General features: G+C 55.1%; 6 protein-coding genes across 6 annotated transcripts; 1 reads left to right on the forward strand and 5 right to left on the reverse strand.

Moving 5' to 3' along the window:
- Positions 1–479: 479 nt before the first annotated feature.
- Positions 480–2688, reverse strand: CDEST_06583 (Putative High mobility group box domain-containing protein; the record flags this gene model as incomplete). Its single annotated transcript, XM_062922742.1, has 2 exons — positions 480–2224; positions 2391–2688. The coding sequence occupies 2 exons, from the start codon at positions 2686–2688 to the stop codon at positions 480–482; spliced, it is 2043 nt and encodes a 680-aa protein (XP_062778793.1).
- Positions 2689–3332: 644 nt separating this feature from the next.
- On the reverse strand, positions 3333–4103 carry CDEST_06584 (uncharacterized protein; the record flags this gene model as incomplete). Its single annotated transcript, XM_062922743.1, has 2 exons — positions 3333–3787; positions 3932–4103. 2 exons carry the CDS (start codon positions 4101–4103, stop codon positions 3333–3335), a joined length of 627 nt encoding a protein of 208 aa, XP_062778794.1.
- Positions 4104–4988: 885 nt separating this feature from the next.
- CDEST_06585 (Putative AAA+ ATPase domain, TIP49, P-loop domain, ruvB-like, AAA-lid domain-containing protein) lies at positions 4989–7388 on the reverse strand. Its single transcript, XM_062922744.1, has 4 exons — positions 7072–7388; positions 6229–6996; positions 5836–6167; positions 4989–5664 (listed from the first exon to the last, which is right to left on the reverse strand). Exons 1-4 carry the CDS (start codon positions 7213–7215, stop codon positions 5532–5534), a joined length of 1377 nt encoding a protein of 458 aa, XP_062778795.1. The 5' UTR covers positions 7216–7388; the 3' UTR covers positions 4989–5531.
- Positions 7389–9148: 1760 nt separating this feature from the next.
- CDEST_06586 (Putative EamA domain-containing protein) lies at positions 9149–10865 on the reverse strand. Its single transcript, XM_062922745.1, has one exon. The coding sequence runs from the start codon at positions 10618–10620 to the stop codon at positions 9178–9180; it is 1443 nt and encodes a 480-aa protein (XP_062778796.1). The 5' UTR covers positions 10621–10865; the 3' UTR covers positions 9149–9177.
- A 1801-nt stretch (positions 10866–12666) lies between these two features.
- On the reverse strand, positions 12667–13254 carry CDEST_06587 (Putative transcription initiation factor IID, subunit 13, histone-fold; the record flags this gene model as incomplete). Its single annotated transcript, XM_062922746.1, has 2 exons — positions 12667–13136; positions 13194–13254. 2 exons carry the CDS (start codon positions 13252–13254, stop codon positions 12667–12669), a joined length of 531 nt encoding a protein of 176 aa, XP_062778797.1.
- A 439-nt stretch (positions 13255–13693) lies between these two features.
- On the forward strand, positions 13694–14446 carry CDEST_06588 (Putative protein kish). The gene is made up of 4 exons (XM_062922747.1): positions 13694–13819; positions 13879–13988; positions 14050–14131; positions 14185–14446. The coding sequence occupies exons 1-4, from the start codon at positions 13817–13819 to the stop codon at positions 14203–14205; spliced, it is 216 nt and encodes a 71-aa protein (XP_062778798.1). The 5' UTR covers positions 13694–13816; the 3' UTR covers positions 14206–14446.
- Positions 14447–15276: the final 830 nt, after the last annotated feature.

The raw sequence follows: 15276 nt of genomic DNA on the forward strand, positions 1-15276 counted from the left end.
CGCTCATAGCGGTGGATACTGGCATACAGTGCAAGATACACAGACCAATCAGACTCAAGCTCCGATCAACGCTATCCTATCCGTCCCCTGTTCACCCCCGATGCAAACAACACAGAAACAACAACAACTAAGGTACAACAAGACATAGTAAACGACTACAGAGAACCAGACAGAAGGTGTTATATTGCCGCTCTCCGGACAGTATTTCGCAATATTTATTGTTTTTGCAATCGCTCGATGCGATCAAACTTAGTCTCGATTGAGGTAAAGGCAACAAAATGCTAACTCATCATGACCTACACGCGCCAGCAGCCTGGGACTCATCTCAGTTCACAGATGCTTAGCAATTTCCCCTATCTACGCCTGCGCTATGTCACTATGCCAGGGGAAATAAAGAGGCCTTCCTAAGCGCAAGGAACCCCCGGAAATTCAACACTCATCTCGTTACTTCCATCCCGTTATTAAGTCCGCTGTGGTCGTCACATCAGCCCTCGTCCGAACCCCTCCTGATAGCTACCGCCTCGAATCCACTCCACCACCTCAAAAGAGATGCGCCGCTCAGTCTTCTCGTCCAGCGATTTATTATGCGCAATCCTGACGACCATCACCCCGGAACCTCTGAACTCGACGGCACCTCCGCGAGTTACCTCGTCCTCGGCCACCGACTTGACGTAGATGACGAGGTCCGGTCCGACGATTCCCCTCCACAGAGTCGACATCCACTGCCAGTGATCGACCGGGGCGTACGAATCGGCAATGGGTATCATGCAGGCGTACTTGTCCGAAATAGTCAAGCTGAACCCCGCGGGAAGCAGCGCGATCGGCGTCTTGCCCGCCGCCGATACCGAGCTGTGTCTAGACCCGACCATCTCTCCGTCCGATGCTCGTCTTGCAAGCGGCGGCACGTCCGCCCCAAGACCCTGTCTCGTTGAGACGTGCCTGACAATCTCGCGCGACTTCTCGTGCCACTTCATCATGGTCTGCATGTAGTTGGAGAACAGCTCCGAGGTCTGCGGGCTGGATTGCGAGTGGCTACTCTTTCTGCTGCTCCCGACAGACGCCGTGTCGTTCATCTTTGCGTCTTCTTCGGCTGGCAGGATGGACACGGGCGTGATTGGTCCGTCGGTCCACGTCTTCAAGTCGATCTCGCCCAGGCCGAGCAGGGATCGGTGAACCGCCATGCCCACCTGTTCCAACTGCCGCGAATCGGCTCCCTCGACGGCAATTACAGCCCCGCGAATCTCAATGTCCGGGCTGATCGGGCCTGGCGGGGCCAGAGTCGGGCTGATCTTCTGCAGCACCTTCAGCTTGCTCAGAAAAGGGATCGTCATGATCATGGCCTCGAGGCTCTGGGCATAGCTATCCCGCGGGTTCGTGATGCCCAGGCCGGCGGCAGGGTGGGCGCCCGGGCGGTCGTTTGCGTCGTTGTCTCGGTTGAGCGGTGGAGATGTCTGGGTTTGCAACGGTGGTAGGCGAAGACTCTCGTCGAAACCGGGACCACGGCTCGGTCCTGTGTAGGCGGGGTGATGTGGTCGCGGAGGCGGCGCCATGTTCCCGTGTCCGGTTCTCGCAAGTGATGATGGACCGGGCAAAGGGCCGTAGCCAGCAACTGGCGGCGTGGGGGGCATGCTCAGCGACGACCTGGGCTGCCTCGACAGCGGATGGCCCGTGTACGGCCCTGGCGACGGGACTGCCTGGTAATGACCCATTCCGTTGAATCGGCGCCGTTTAAGCTCAGGGGACGGCGACATGGGCTCATAGTCGTCCTCGGCGTCTCGCAAGCCGCTGGATTGATACTGGTACTGTTGTTTCGTGCCGGACAAGGCGTGCCGCAGGTGGTCGCTGTCACCACCACGGGCATCCCTCGGGTGGTGGGGACTCATGCTGGATTTTGCCGCCGTCGGCGTCCCGCACGGCGTTGATGGCGTTCTCGGTGTTGCGATGAACCTGCCTCCGCACTTGGGACACCGTCCTGAATCGGCCCCGGACGAGGGGCTCGGTCGACTTCCTGGTCTACCACCACGTCGAGGTTGATACCGGTAGTCCGGGTATTGCCGCTGATGTCGAATTTTCTCTTCTTCTGCAAGTTTCTTCCAACTTTCCTTGACGTCCTCAGACTGTATCCTCCACTGCTCTCCTATGATTTTGGATATCTCTGGGTTGGAAAGACCCGGATGTTGAGCAATAACCTGTGCTTGATGGTGCTGTCTGTATAAGATGAAGGCTATCACAGAACCATATTAGCCGCTGGGACTTGCACAAGTGTGTCCAGCTGTCTGTTTGAGCATCTGACAAAGGAGAGAGGTCGTCGAGGTCCGTCTCAGACCCTGTCTGCGACCAAGACCAGAGGCCAAACTTGACGAGGAAGGAGCAAAGACCGTGGGACTTACCGTTGCGAGGCCTTGGAACCTTGAGGGCAGGCGTGCAGAGACATATGTAGTCCTTGCCGCCCTCGCCCCCCATTGGTCCAGTCTCCAAGCTGAACTCTCTCCCTCTGGAACTGTTGGCCTCCTCAATGTCGATGGAAACAGCGCGCTTTCTGCTCGCTCGACTGCCGGCAGAGCCTACAGAGTCTGGTCCTTCGTCCGTCCCAATGCTTGTTCTTCGTTCCATGGCCGAGTGGGCAGAGTTTCCCCCGGAGGAAGAAGTTGACCGCCGTGGCCGAGGGGTAGAGACCACATCTGTCATGTTGGGGGTTGGTAGGGGTTGAGGGGAAAGTACAAACGGGCATGCGGTGGGAACAACGACAAGGCGGGCGAGGCGGTTAAGCTATGCGACGTTTGGACTTACACCATACTTTGGACGGAGTGTTTGAAGAAGGGGATGGAAGTCAGAAGAGGAGGGGTGTGTATGTTGTAGACGGCGAGAAAGAGAGAGAGAGAGAGAGGAAGAGAGGGAGACAGAGGGAGACAGAGAGAGACAGAGAGAGACAGAGAGAGACAGAGAGAGACTGAGAGAGACTGAGAGACTGAGAGACTGAGAAAGAGGGACACGACAGGATTGGGTTATGGGAATTTGTTGGCGAGAGGAGCCAAGCTGGGGGCTTGGACGAACGAGATGAGCAGTGTGTGTTTAGGAGGTGCGTGAGAGACAGATAAGGCAGTATGTCGAGGAGGGAACTGGAACGAGACGACGCGGGTCCGAGATTCCTTCTACTCGTGGGCCGATTGTCCGCTCCGACGTTTCCTCCCTTTCTCTCCTTTATTAAATCAAGATGACGGCTACCCCTTCAGTAGAGACCGAGCAGACAATGGCCGTCCAACTCAATGATCTTATGCTCAAAGATGGAGGTTGCCATTATGGGAGAGAACGGACATGAGGGTGCCGGGGCGTTATGATGCTGCTGCGGCGGCGGCGGCGGTGACGAACAGAGAGAAGCCCAACAGCGAACGGGTATCTTGCATCCAGAAGGGAGTGGGCGGCAGGTAGGAGGAGATGGCGTCTGAGAAGTAAGCACAGGGAGGGGCGGGAAGGAGGAGCAGAAACGAAGAAACGGACTGGAGGAGATGTAAGAATGGGAAGCCGGGACGCGAGAAGAGGAAAGCGACGGCCTTTGGGGGAGGGGTGGTAGAATATGTCTCGGGAATGCACACCACTGGACGCCCAATGTTGTTGCAGATGAGGGAAATGGGCTGGCTTCCTTTGTGACGAAGCGTTTGCTGAGCCGTCCGTGGTGGCCGGTGCCGTCTTCCCCCTATGTCACTCGAGCCCAATCCGCTCGCACGAGTGGAAGAGCAAAAAGGACCAAGATGAGGTAAAGGCAAGTAAGTGCCTTTCTTACTCGCGGCTCAGGAACAAGGCGAATGACGGGTTCCGGGTTCAAGTCCGGAGGGGGGGGGAGAAACGAAGGAGGTGGATGAGAATGCGGTTGTGGCAGCGGGCGAGACGAGGACGCAAGAAGATGAATAAGAAGCCAAATGGCAGAAACAACATGACACGGGGCCCGCGGCTTTGAAGAATTCTACGCCCTCCTGTCTCAAGTATTCGTTAGGCGGAGAAGGGGATGATTCCGGCTGGGCGACTGGCGAGGGAGTATGGAGGAATATGAGGAGGAGGCCAACGTCGCTCAAAGCAGTCTTGATTCCCCATGTTAGTTCAGGCATGTCGTTCTTTCATGTCATCGGCAACACAGTCAAGTCAGGACCGCCCAGACGTCCCATTCCCAACGTGCAATGGTAGAATGCCCTCTCCTCTGCTACCAGCTAATGCAGCAGCCGCTGTCTCTTCCACCCCTGTGACTGGCTCTGTCCCTCCTCTCTTCCTTACCTCAGCCAGCCTTTCTCTTCAAAGGAACATGCAGGCCGACTGCAGACTCAAGCTCACCCCCTTCTCCCGGAAGCGCTGGTGGGACGTCAGAAACAATGACCCTTGAGGTAGTGTAGCCAGGATCGGGAGGGGAACAGTGCCGGGGAAGAAAGACGGCGCCAAAGGAATGAATGCGAAAAAGGAAAAGAAGAGAAAAATAGAGGTGTTGAGGCCGCTGTCCTCCCTCGTCGCTGGAATGCTCAATCATAAGCCTGCCCCGGTAAAGGAACAAAGACAATGTAAAAAAGGTCTTCTCCCCCTCCTTCACCCACCACACACACACACACACACCCCTCCCCAAGCGGACGAGATCAGGCTAGGTTGGTTGGACATATCCCACGTGATGAAAGAAGGGAAAGGGAGCAGAGGAATCTGTCTACTGAGGTTCCTCGAGCAAAATTCCTCTGCTTCATTCTTCCACTTGTTGGACACTGCGGATTTAAAATTTGATCGGCAGGACACAATGCGTTTGGCGTTGGTGTTGTCTCTGATGATGGGTGCAAAGGATGGGTTGGATGGGAGGGGACGGACCGGGGTTCGGTACGGGAGCTCTTAGGAAAGAAAGACGCGGTGAAGGATGAGAAAGAGAGACAGAGACAGAGCCAAGTGCATATTTCCCCTCTGGTTGGGGTAGATAGATGGTAGTAGTAGAATGGGCAAATGGCGTTGGCATTGGCGGTGCGTGGATGTCTCTCGTTTAGCTCTTGTTTTTGTGGTTGGCGGCCTGCAAATGTCTTATAACTTGCGGGATGGACGGCTCTAATTTTTCCTCATTTGGCCAGCTTTGACGGCATGTTTTCTGTTTTGCAAACAGCGAACGACTGAGCCATCTATCCCCCCCAATCCCCATAACGCCCAGCCAAGCCGAGGCGAGTGTGCAAAGGACGAGAAAGGGATCGAATACCTTGCTCGCCGCTTCGGGGCGCCATGTCGTCTAGCCACATACTCGTTTGCCAACCTCATTCATCACTGCCCAGTCCAATCGAATCCCTAAGACCATTTCTAGACAGATGACTGCCCCCCCCCCCTTCTTCCAGTAGAACAATACCATCACACATACACACACAAGTGAAATAAAAACTCCATGGGTGACCCGGTCTTTGGTCTCAATAATTGTGACAAGTTCTTTTACAACGCCGCCGCCATCCTGCATCCGAGAAAAAGACCGTCGAGGGGGTCGTGAACTCTTCTCGTTCCTCAACCAACCATGACACGCCTCGTACCTCTCACGAGATGTATCCTTTGCCGCTTTCGCCGCTCAAGAGACTGGCACTGCGCCGCGAGTCCAGGAAGAGGTCCTCGCACTCGGCCACGTCCTGGACGTCGATTTGGCTGCGACCGTTTGCCTTGGAAAGAATGCTTTCATTGGGGTTAGCCCACATGTCTCACACTAGCCGGTTGATCCACGATTCGCGACAGATGGGGGAGACGGGGGAGAGGGGGGAGGGGGAGACCGCATGGAGACAGAGAGCAAAGAAAGGGAAAGCGAGCGGGAAACAAAGTAATGGATCGCCGGTTTAGTTTACTCACCTGGCGGGTGTCAACAGCTGTAGGCAATACCGCAGGCTGATGCGAACGCCGTGCTCCGCGATCTTGTCAAGGGCGGCATCGGTGATAGGCACACCCTCCGTCGTCGCCCTGATCCGAACAATACGCTTGATCTCATCCGACTGGTACGGCGTGGTCGGGATGATGAGCAGGCGACCCAAAAAGTCTGTCGGAATGCCGTGGGCCGCGACAATGTCATCCGTGCCGCGAATCGTCGCCATTCCTCTGTTTGACGCCAGCACGACAATCGGCGAAATGGGCGATTCCAGAGCCCGGTTCAGGTAAGTGAAACACTCGACATCGAGCATGTGTGCCTGTTGTTGAAGATTAACCCACCCGTCTCGTTTCGCGTCGGGCAACGAGGACTCGGCTTACCTCATCGATAAAGAGCACACCGGGCACGAGCTCGGCAACGCCCTGGTCAATGTACTTGCTCACGACCTTGTTGATCTCTCCGCGCAGCTTGTCTGTGATCTCGGTCATCTTGGGCTTCATCAGCTGGCCCATCATGCTCATGATGTCCTGGCCTCCCTGAGGCCGCGCGTTGGCAACGTCGAGGTCATGGAGCGTCACATCCTGGACAATCTCCTTCTTCTTGTGCACCTCACCCTTCGGGATGGGCACGTACTCCTCGGCCTCGAGGTCGAACTCGGTCGCATAGGCGTCGGATCTTCCTACACGCTTACAGGCGCCCGTGTTCGCCTCGATGTAAACGACGTCTCCCACCGATACTCTCTCCTTCTGAATAGCCTCGTATATGCTGGGGTCTAGCCGGAGCTTCTTCTGGCCCTTTGCGCTCTTCAGGCCGATCAAGAGTGTGCTGATAGTCTTGCCGTACCCGCCCAGAGGGTTCTCGGCCTCCTCCGGGGTGAGCTCCGTGACCTCGCCCTCGTACACCTCCTTCGTTTCCCGGACCTTGAGGCCGATCGCGCGGCGGAAGTTCTCCATCAGCATCTCCGTCTTCTTCACTTCTGTCGAGTAGATTTCGCTGCCGACGATAGGGCAGAAGGGGATCTTTGTTCCGAGCTCTTGGCTGATGGCGAGAGCGACCGCCGTCTTTCCCGTGCCGGGTCCTCCCGCCAGCAAGACGCCGCGGCCTGCCATCTTGTGTGCTCGGATGAGGTCGACTACAACACCGGCGGCCTGTTGCGCAAAGTCAGTCAGTCAGTCCCTGCTTCTTCGTCCATGAAGGGGTGTCCATCAGGGAACCCAACGCACCTCTCTTGCCGTCGTCTGACCAACGAAGCCAGCGGCCTGCTTCTCTGCGGTTCCATCCTGCTTCAGTCCGAGACCCTTGATGTGGGTGTGGGCAGCCGTGCGGTTCTCGCGACTGTTTCCCTTGACCTCGCTGATTTGGACCATCTTTGCGGTTGGAAGGGGAAGTGGGACGTCGGTTGACGGCGGTCAATTCTTAGCGTACGGAGTCAATCGTGTAGGAACAGGGCGATCGGAATGTCGGCGATTCGGTCGTGGTCGTGCTTATCCGCTGGCGATGGGGGTGTGGTTGGTGTTAGATAGGTATGGTTGAAGCTACAGAAGATTTTGGGGCGACGCGCCTCACTCTATCCCTGCAAAACTTCCAGGCTGCACGCACAGTGCAGGCGCCGACCTGCACTTTAGGAATGTCCGCCCCACACGTGACCTGGCGATAGCTTCCCGTTTGCGCCTCTATGCCTATACTTTTCTGTACCATACCTCGGTCAACCTCACTCACTTGAGGCAAGTTGCTTCACCGCTTCTAGCTCAACATTGAAGCTCTCGCTATCTTTCACCTTCTCGCGTCACCAGAATGCCGCCCTGGGATTTCAATTCAAAGTCCACCCACGGACTCAGTCATTTACGCGTTCGCCCTGAGATGCCACAAGGCCAACTGCCACGGACAACCCTTGCCTAGACTGAGCTCACGGGACGAGGCGGCAAATCATCATTTCGCACAATGGAACTGGGAATGCGCAAGAGTCACAATGTTCTTCGAATCTTCTGGTGAACCTTGGGGCTCATTGTTACACAAACACGTCCCTTGTTACGGAAAGAATTTGGCGTCGGATCATCATGAGCCATCCAACTGTCAAATCCATGGATGCTAGCTGGTCTGATTCAGAAGCTAATTTCATCGCGACTCTCTTCCCGCGTTCGGGAATGTCAAGACTCTTGTCTCACCGCGTACCCGCTTGGCCAGTCGACAACTGCCACCCGTAAGCTGGAATTCGGAGCCGCGCCCCTTGGATGTACACCTCATCATCATGTGTCTGGTGACACGGTTTTGTTCCCTTGCTAAAAAGCTAGCGGACAAGACCCTTAATAACGTCGAGTCGATCACAGCGAAGGCTTCGGTCAAGGGTGTCGAGAAGCTGTGTCGCATGGAAAATGTCTCTTATATGGTCCAGTCATTTGTCCTAGCGCCAAAGTTTTTATGCACATGTTCGAACAACACATGACCTCAAACAGCACCCGAACTTGGACTTTCGGCAGCTTCTATCGCGCTGGATAGCATTTCGATGACTGAAAAATGACAGAATGCCATCGGCCAAGTACCATCCACGCATTCGCCAGTCATCGCCGGTCTGCCTATTACCTTGCTTGACACCTTCGGATAACCTGTAACTACTTTCTCATGTTGATCTTTTCTTATATACGCCAGCAAGCGGGAAAGAATCGATGCTCCCATAGAACCGCCTCTGATTCCAAAACTTGAAGGGCGTCATGTTTGAAGATTTAGCCTTGATGGTTACGGGCAGTAAGCCCTTGTCGACGTATCTGACATTTGGCAGTTGGCCAACCATTCCTGACATGCATGCCTCTGGGGGATCATTTTCGACTATTGCAACCTTGTAATCAACGTCAATTTCAAGACCAATCGATATCAGCGTGGTACTCAAGCGCTCACGTGACGATTCCGTTGTCGTAGTCTTGCTCTGCTACGACACGATCGATGGGCTATCGACGACAGCGCTCCAAACCTCTTCTCGTCGAGGGTTTTATTTTTATTTTCTTCATCTTTTTATGTTCCCACGCTGCTGATTACCAGTCCCTCAAGGAGCCATGAGGGAGGAAGACGTTTCGACGACATACTCGGCAACACAACCAAGCAGGATGCATCTACTGTGATGAGACGCGTGATTGGCGTTTGACTCATATCAACAGGAAAGTCTATTCCTTCATCTCTAGAAGGGCATCGATATTCTGTACCGAGAGTCGCGAACACGTCCTCCCGTGTCTATCAGATCTTCGCAAAGACCGCGTCGTCTAGATTCGAGTCGCCAATCGCCAACAAAATTCTATATCCCATATCCTCATATATCATAGCCCATCGTAGGATAAGTCTCATCTCACCATTTGAAGCTCAAAGTCGTCGTCCCTCCCGCCGTCCATGTCCGCCAACATTGGGACGGCTTCGGTATCTCGGACGTTCGCGACCTCGACATCCGCCACCGCCTCCCTTTTCGGCGCCGGCGTCTTCTTGGTCAAGACGACCCACAAGGCGCTCCCTATAATGAGGCCGCAGCCGGCAAGACTCATCCACCCCATCACGTTCCCGAAGATAAACCGGTCGAAGCCTGCCGCAAAGAGCATATGCGTGTACACCATGGCATTCGCCCTGTTCGATCGGTCCGTGCCCAAGCCCGCCGTCATAAGAAACTGCATGACGAATCCAAACATGCCCAGGAGCACCAGGAAAAGCCACTGCCGCGGCGTCTGAGGCAGGCCCCACCGCAGCGCGGGCTGCCCGATCTCGAGCAGCGGCGCGGCCGTGAGGACGACGGTGCAGACGATGGTGCACCAAGTCGCGAAGTAGTTGACGGAGATGAGCGGGTGCGCGCGCTTCCCGATCCACCGAATCGTCGTGAAGGCACCTGCGGCGCCAAAGACGCCCAGTATCGCGACTCCGATCGCCGCCAGCCGCTCCGCCGTCGTGGTCTGGTGGTGCAGCCCAGGCAATGTCGATGCTATGGTACCGTTGCTCGAACCGTGCTGTTCCGGCGCATTAGCGGCGGCGGCGGCGGAGGACGTCAAGTCGCCGGAGAAGAGCGAGGTCGGATGGGCGATGAGGACGACCCCGAAGAAGGCGATCACAGTGCCGATTTGCTCGTTGCGGGTAAAGGGCTCCCGGAGGGCTACGTAGCAGACGTAGCCGGCGACGCTGGGGGCCAGAAAAGTGATGACGGTGGCCTCGGCGAGGGGGAGGTACATCATCGAGTACCACATGCCAAAGATGCCGAAGAAGCCTGTTACACCTCTCGCGATAAGAAGCCACCTGATCTCCCTTTTGCCGAAGGGGAAGTCGGGAGTCTTCATACAGTACATGTAGGTGCAGCAGCAGGCCATGGTGACGCTTTGTCTGGCGAAAAGCACCTGGAGCGGGTGCATACCCTCTCCTTCGAGCTCGAGGAGGCGCGCGGTCAAGTTCATGAGGGCACCAAAGAGTTGTGAGAGGGCCACCAACACGACGCCCTTGTTGGCCAGCCAGAATCGCGCCAGTTTTGTCGTCTCCCGGGGCGGTCGTATCATCGGCGGCGGGTAGTCTGCTCCTAGAGACGGTGAGGTCCTCCCATTTTGAAACGGGCTGGCAGAGAGTCTTCGGAATGAGTCCGGATCTGGAAGTGTCGACGGTCTTTTGGTGTGGTCGTGTGACTGGGACATCTTGCTGGCTAATGAAAGCCTGCCATAGGCTTCTTCTGTGTTGTCTGACGTATCATCGAATCTCATCTTCGCCTCGAGGTTCTGGGAGGGCAAGTGATTTTCACTGTTGTGCTTCTGTTCGAACATGACGGCTGGATGAAGTCATGTCTGTATATAGGTCCAAGGCCGCCGGGTATAGTGTAAGTAATTTCAAAGTGGCGTAGGAGAACAGGAAAGGCGATAAGCAGGAGAAGCGAGAACGAAGAGGTGAACAGGTCTATATATCCCGTCGTACAAATCCCCTGGAGATGTATTCAACCATTCACTAGATAGAATATAAAAAATAGAAGATTTCCGACCACGGTCAAGAGCGGGGTGTAGTGGGAAAAAGGGTGCAGAGTGCAAGTGGCTTCCTCTTCGTTCATCAGGATTGGGAGGCTAGAGTAAGTGTACATAAGTGTACATACAGATGGTGGACCCGTCCGTCAGCCCATTACCCGGGGCCTGCGGAGGCCTGCGGAGGAGGGTCGAAGAGCAATGAAACATGTTGGTTGTTTGTGCCATTGTTTGTGCCTGTGTGTGTCAGGGTGTGTGGCCCAGGGAGGGCCAACGAAGACCCAAAGGCGGTCCAGTGTCAGGCCGTCGACGAATGCAAAAGTGCGGATTTGCTGGACGAGTGAAAAGAGCTGCAGGTGGAGTGGATTCCCGGAACATCGAATGGTCATGAGCCAACCCGCTTGCCAACTTGGGGAAGACGCCCAGAGCCCCGGAGGTAATCGCCCCCAACCAACCACCGCTAGACCGGCGTTAGCCCGCTGGCAAGGGCGTGTTTTGCTTCGCTGACGCTCCGCCGAGCCCACGAAACAGAAACAGCGTGATGCATGATCACTCATCCATCCTTCAAATTCTCGCCGGTTCTCGCCCCCCCCCCCCCCCCCCCCCCCGACATCGCAGCAGACACATAGAGTTGGGTGAGAAGGGAGCCGGGAAAGGGCCTGGAGCATCCTGCTGATGGGTGGGGGGGAGGTCGGAGGTCGTGTGCCGGGGGTAGTGCCAGCCCACTTTCTCGGCGCGGTTCCACTTGCGTCAATACCGAGACCGGCGGGGTCCGGCACCGATTCGGACATCTGGGTGACAACCCTGAGTTTCTGACCTACATTACTGACTCAGAGTTTGAATGTAGAACGTACATCGTAGGGACCTCTGGTTTCGCGACTGAAATCTTATGGTTTCCTTGTATGTCAACAGCTCGATCATATCATCTGCCTGGATGGCTATGATACACAGAGTTCAACGACACTCTGTACAAAGTTTCCCCTAAATCATTGAATGAGATGCGATTGGCGCTGCTATAAGTGATGACTACAAGTCGCCTCTCAGCTGCTTTCCGGCCGAACGTGTTTCGTCCGTCCTGAACACATGTATGCCGTCCTGCGAATGGATGAAGAACAGTTGGTTTCTCAGACCTTCCACTACTTGCTCTGCCTGCAGGCAGACGGAGGCCTGCAGGAGTAGGCAGCAGCCTTTCACAGGCAGTTCTTTGTTTGCTGTAGCTATTAGTAGAGAGAGAAGTCCACCCTTCACAGGAAGAGGAATACTAAGCCTGTACCTTCTCTCATTCCTTCTAGAACGATACTTTTGGTGACTGGAAGGAGGGAGAGAGAGAAAATGACAAGACGCAATTGGACGACAACCCATCAAACCCCCCCCCCCCCCCCCCCCACCCCCCTCCTCCCCCTCCCCTAAAGCATGAAAGCCCAAAATCATCTGCCTGGGAAAATGCGACAAACGTAAGATTCTAGACGGTTAGCCAGAGTGACTGCTCTGCCATTCTGCCTCTTGCAAGGTAAACAGAGCGCAGCTTGAATGTTGAGTACCATCTGTCATCCAGGCCTAACGATGGCGAGGACGCGTTGGTTTTGCATCCGCGGGTGGCAAGAAATACGGCGCTCTTGCCGTTGCGTTCATATTATTTGACAATTATGTTGTTCTCGTTGTCGGGTTCCCTTTGTCCCGCCTTGTCCCTGATGATTCCCTGATGATGTCCTCTAAGCCAATGCCTCCTGCTGGTTCATGATAATAAAAAAAGGAAAAAGGAAAGAAGGGGGAAGAAAAAACACCATTCGCTATGCCGTGTCCCAAATGCCAAAATCTTTTGACGGTCTCGCGCCTGCTTTCGCGACGCCTCCCAACTCACTTCCCCTCCCCGTCGAGTCGCACCCTCTTCGCCGGTCGTCCCGCGACCTCGCTCTCGGCATCGGCGTCATCGTCCGCCTCGCCCAGCTCCTCCTCCTGCTTCGCCGCCGTTTCCGCCGCAGTCGGGGTCTCGGCCACCCCGTTTGGCTGCTTGTCCTTCTTCTGCTCCTGATCCGCCACTTCCTTCATCAGACCGACCTCTTCGTCCTTTGAAAAGATCTTCTTGGCCGACTCGATCTCGCCCTTCTTCTCGAATACTTCCTGGACCTTGCCGAGGAAGGCGTCGTTCTTGCGGAACGCGAACTCAAAGTCCTCGTACTTGACCTTTTGGCGGCCCGCGTAGTTGGCTGCGCGTGTTGCCTCGAAAGCAAGGCCCTGGATGAACTCAGTCACAATTTCGTCGAGCACGCGGACCGTCTCGGGGAGCGGCATGCGGACGTCGCCATGGGCGTAGAGGAGCTGTCCCACTTGTCGAGGGGTTAGCCCAAGGCTTCCTAGGTGTTATGAGCAGGCAAATAACCCACGCTCGTTATGGCTGAAGTTCATTTTGCCAACATTTTTGGCGGCGCGGGCACGAGGCTCCATGGCGAGCAGGCTTGGTTTCGGTGTGTGGGTGTGTGGCAAGGATTCGGTAACGTCTCGAAGGCGAGGGTCTTGTTCTCGAGACAAGTGAGCAAAAGCAGGTCTTGCGAGGTTTTTTTTCCGGGTAGAGTTCAGTCGTGTTGGGTCCGGTTCGGTGGAAGAGGTTAGAAAATAGGTAGGTCGCGCAATAAGATGGCTCGAGGTCGCGGGATCACAGTGACAGACTTCACGTCGCACAGGGTAGACTCACTTTATCTTATCAATGTTCACCCTCAGCCTCATCAGACCCGCTATGGTAGGTAGGTACAGAGCACTACCTATTAGGTATGCGCTCATCCGCGGGGTTGGCACCTTCCATAGAAAAGTGGCTGGGGGTTCTTTGAGAGCCCGGGCCACGTGTGGCTCATGAAGTCTCCGGGCCACCTTGTCCACTGCCGAGAGGCTGAAGTAAACCGAACCCCTGGGCCTACTGTATCGCGACCTTTAAGCTACCTAGCTTGTCCATTTACACCTGATCCCCGTCCGAGTCGCCAGTTCCCCGCCGAGAGGGACATCAATCGCAACCATGGTATGTCGAGCTCCGCGACAGCTCCGCGAAAAGGAAAGCAGTGCTAACGTAATGCGTAGACCGCTCTTTTCAACTTTCAGTCGCTCCTCCTCGTCATCCTCCTCCTCGTCTGCACGTGCGCATACGTCCACCAGCTCATACCCGCCATCATGGACCGGAATAAGGACGGGTAAAGAAACCTGTTCCCAGCGTGCCGGAATGAAGGCACACGATCGCTAACTGTGCGACAGCTTCATCGGCATCTTCTGGAAATTTGCAAGGGTGGGCGAGCGGTTAAGTCCGTACATCAGCTTATGCTGCGTCGTTATGGCGGCAAGTCTTCCCCCGTCTGTCCTCACGGACGCACCGCTAACAGAGCACTACAGGCTTCCATGCTCGTCAACTGAGTTTGTAGTTTGTACGATTGCGCGCGATCCCGCTTCGGGGAATGTCGGTTACTTATTACACGGTTCGGAGTTGGTCAGGGAAACGAATATTGCTTTGTCAAATGGTAGCAGCGCAAGGCGCAAAGAAGAATACATATCCGGGCCGAGGCTGCCCGCATCACAAAACTCAAGAGTAAGAAGGGACACCTTGTACGAGGAAGACGGCTTCAAAAACAATACAACAACTTCACGTCATCGCGCGACCGGCGCTCTACCGGTCTGTTCTGAGACTGTATCGTTGACGAATTTTGGTTGGGAGGTCCAAATGACCAGACCACGCAGCGTAAACTCTGCTGCCATGATGCCATGCATGCGTGACTATGACGCTCAAGCTTGGGAATAGCTCGGATTGATGTTGGCATTCATTGCATTTCTGTGGACACGCGTCTCTTTGAGTCCCATCCAGATGTACGCAGTACGAAGATCCAACAGACCTCATCATTTCGTGAGGCATTCTACCGAAGTCGCATGTTTGCTGCTTCTTATTCTGTTCTTCTCGCTAGTAGTATCGATGGTTTCGACAGCAAACTCCTTTGTACGGTCTCCGATACAGCCTGCTTAAGACGTTCTACATCCCATTAATGTAGATTCATCGGTAACCTCTTGACGGCCGTCTGGTTTGCTATGCCCTAGAATGCAACGGCAGCATATACACTGAGTGCCAAGAATGCAATCTCACACACCACAAATCAATATCTATCATGGCACCAGTAATGTCACATGGAGGGCATCCCTTACAGGTGACATTATAGCCTCGTTAAGATCGAGATCGAGAGCCTCCAACTGCGATGGCCGTCACGTATACGAAGACCATTCCCGTCGCGGGCCGAATAGCTTATTGCATTATTACCATCCCTAAAAGCCAGCTTTGAACTCGCCTAGCTCAACACACTGGCCTTGTTAAATATTAGGTAGGCTGTCTCAGATTACGTTACAACGTCTATAATGACCGTTGTGGAGCCGGGAACTTGACACCCTCGTCAAGCAACTAGCACACACGACAGGGAGGATGGGCGCGGGGCTTGAATGCCG

The sequence above is a fragment of the Colletotrichum destructivum genome, chromosome 4 (genome assembly GCF_034447905.1).
Source record: "Colletotrichum destructivum chromosome 4, complete sequence".
In the NCBI taxonomy this organism is placed as follows: domain Eukaryota; kingdom Fungi; phylum Ascomycota; class Sordariomycetes; order Glomerellales; family Glomerellaceae; genus Colletotrichum; species Colletotrichum destructivum.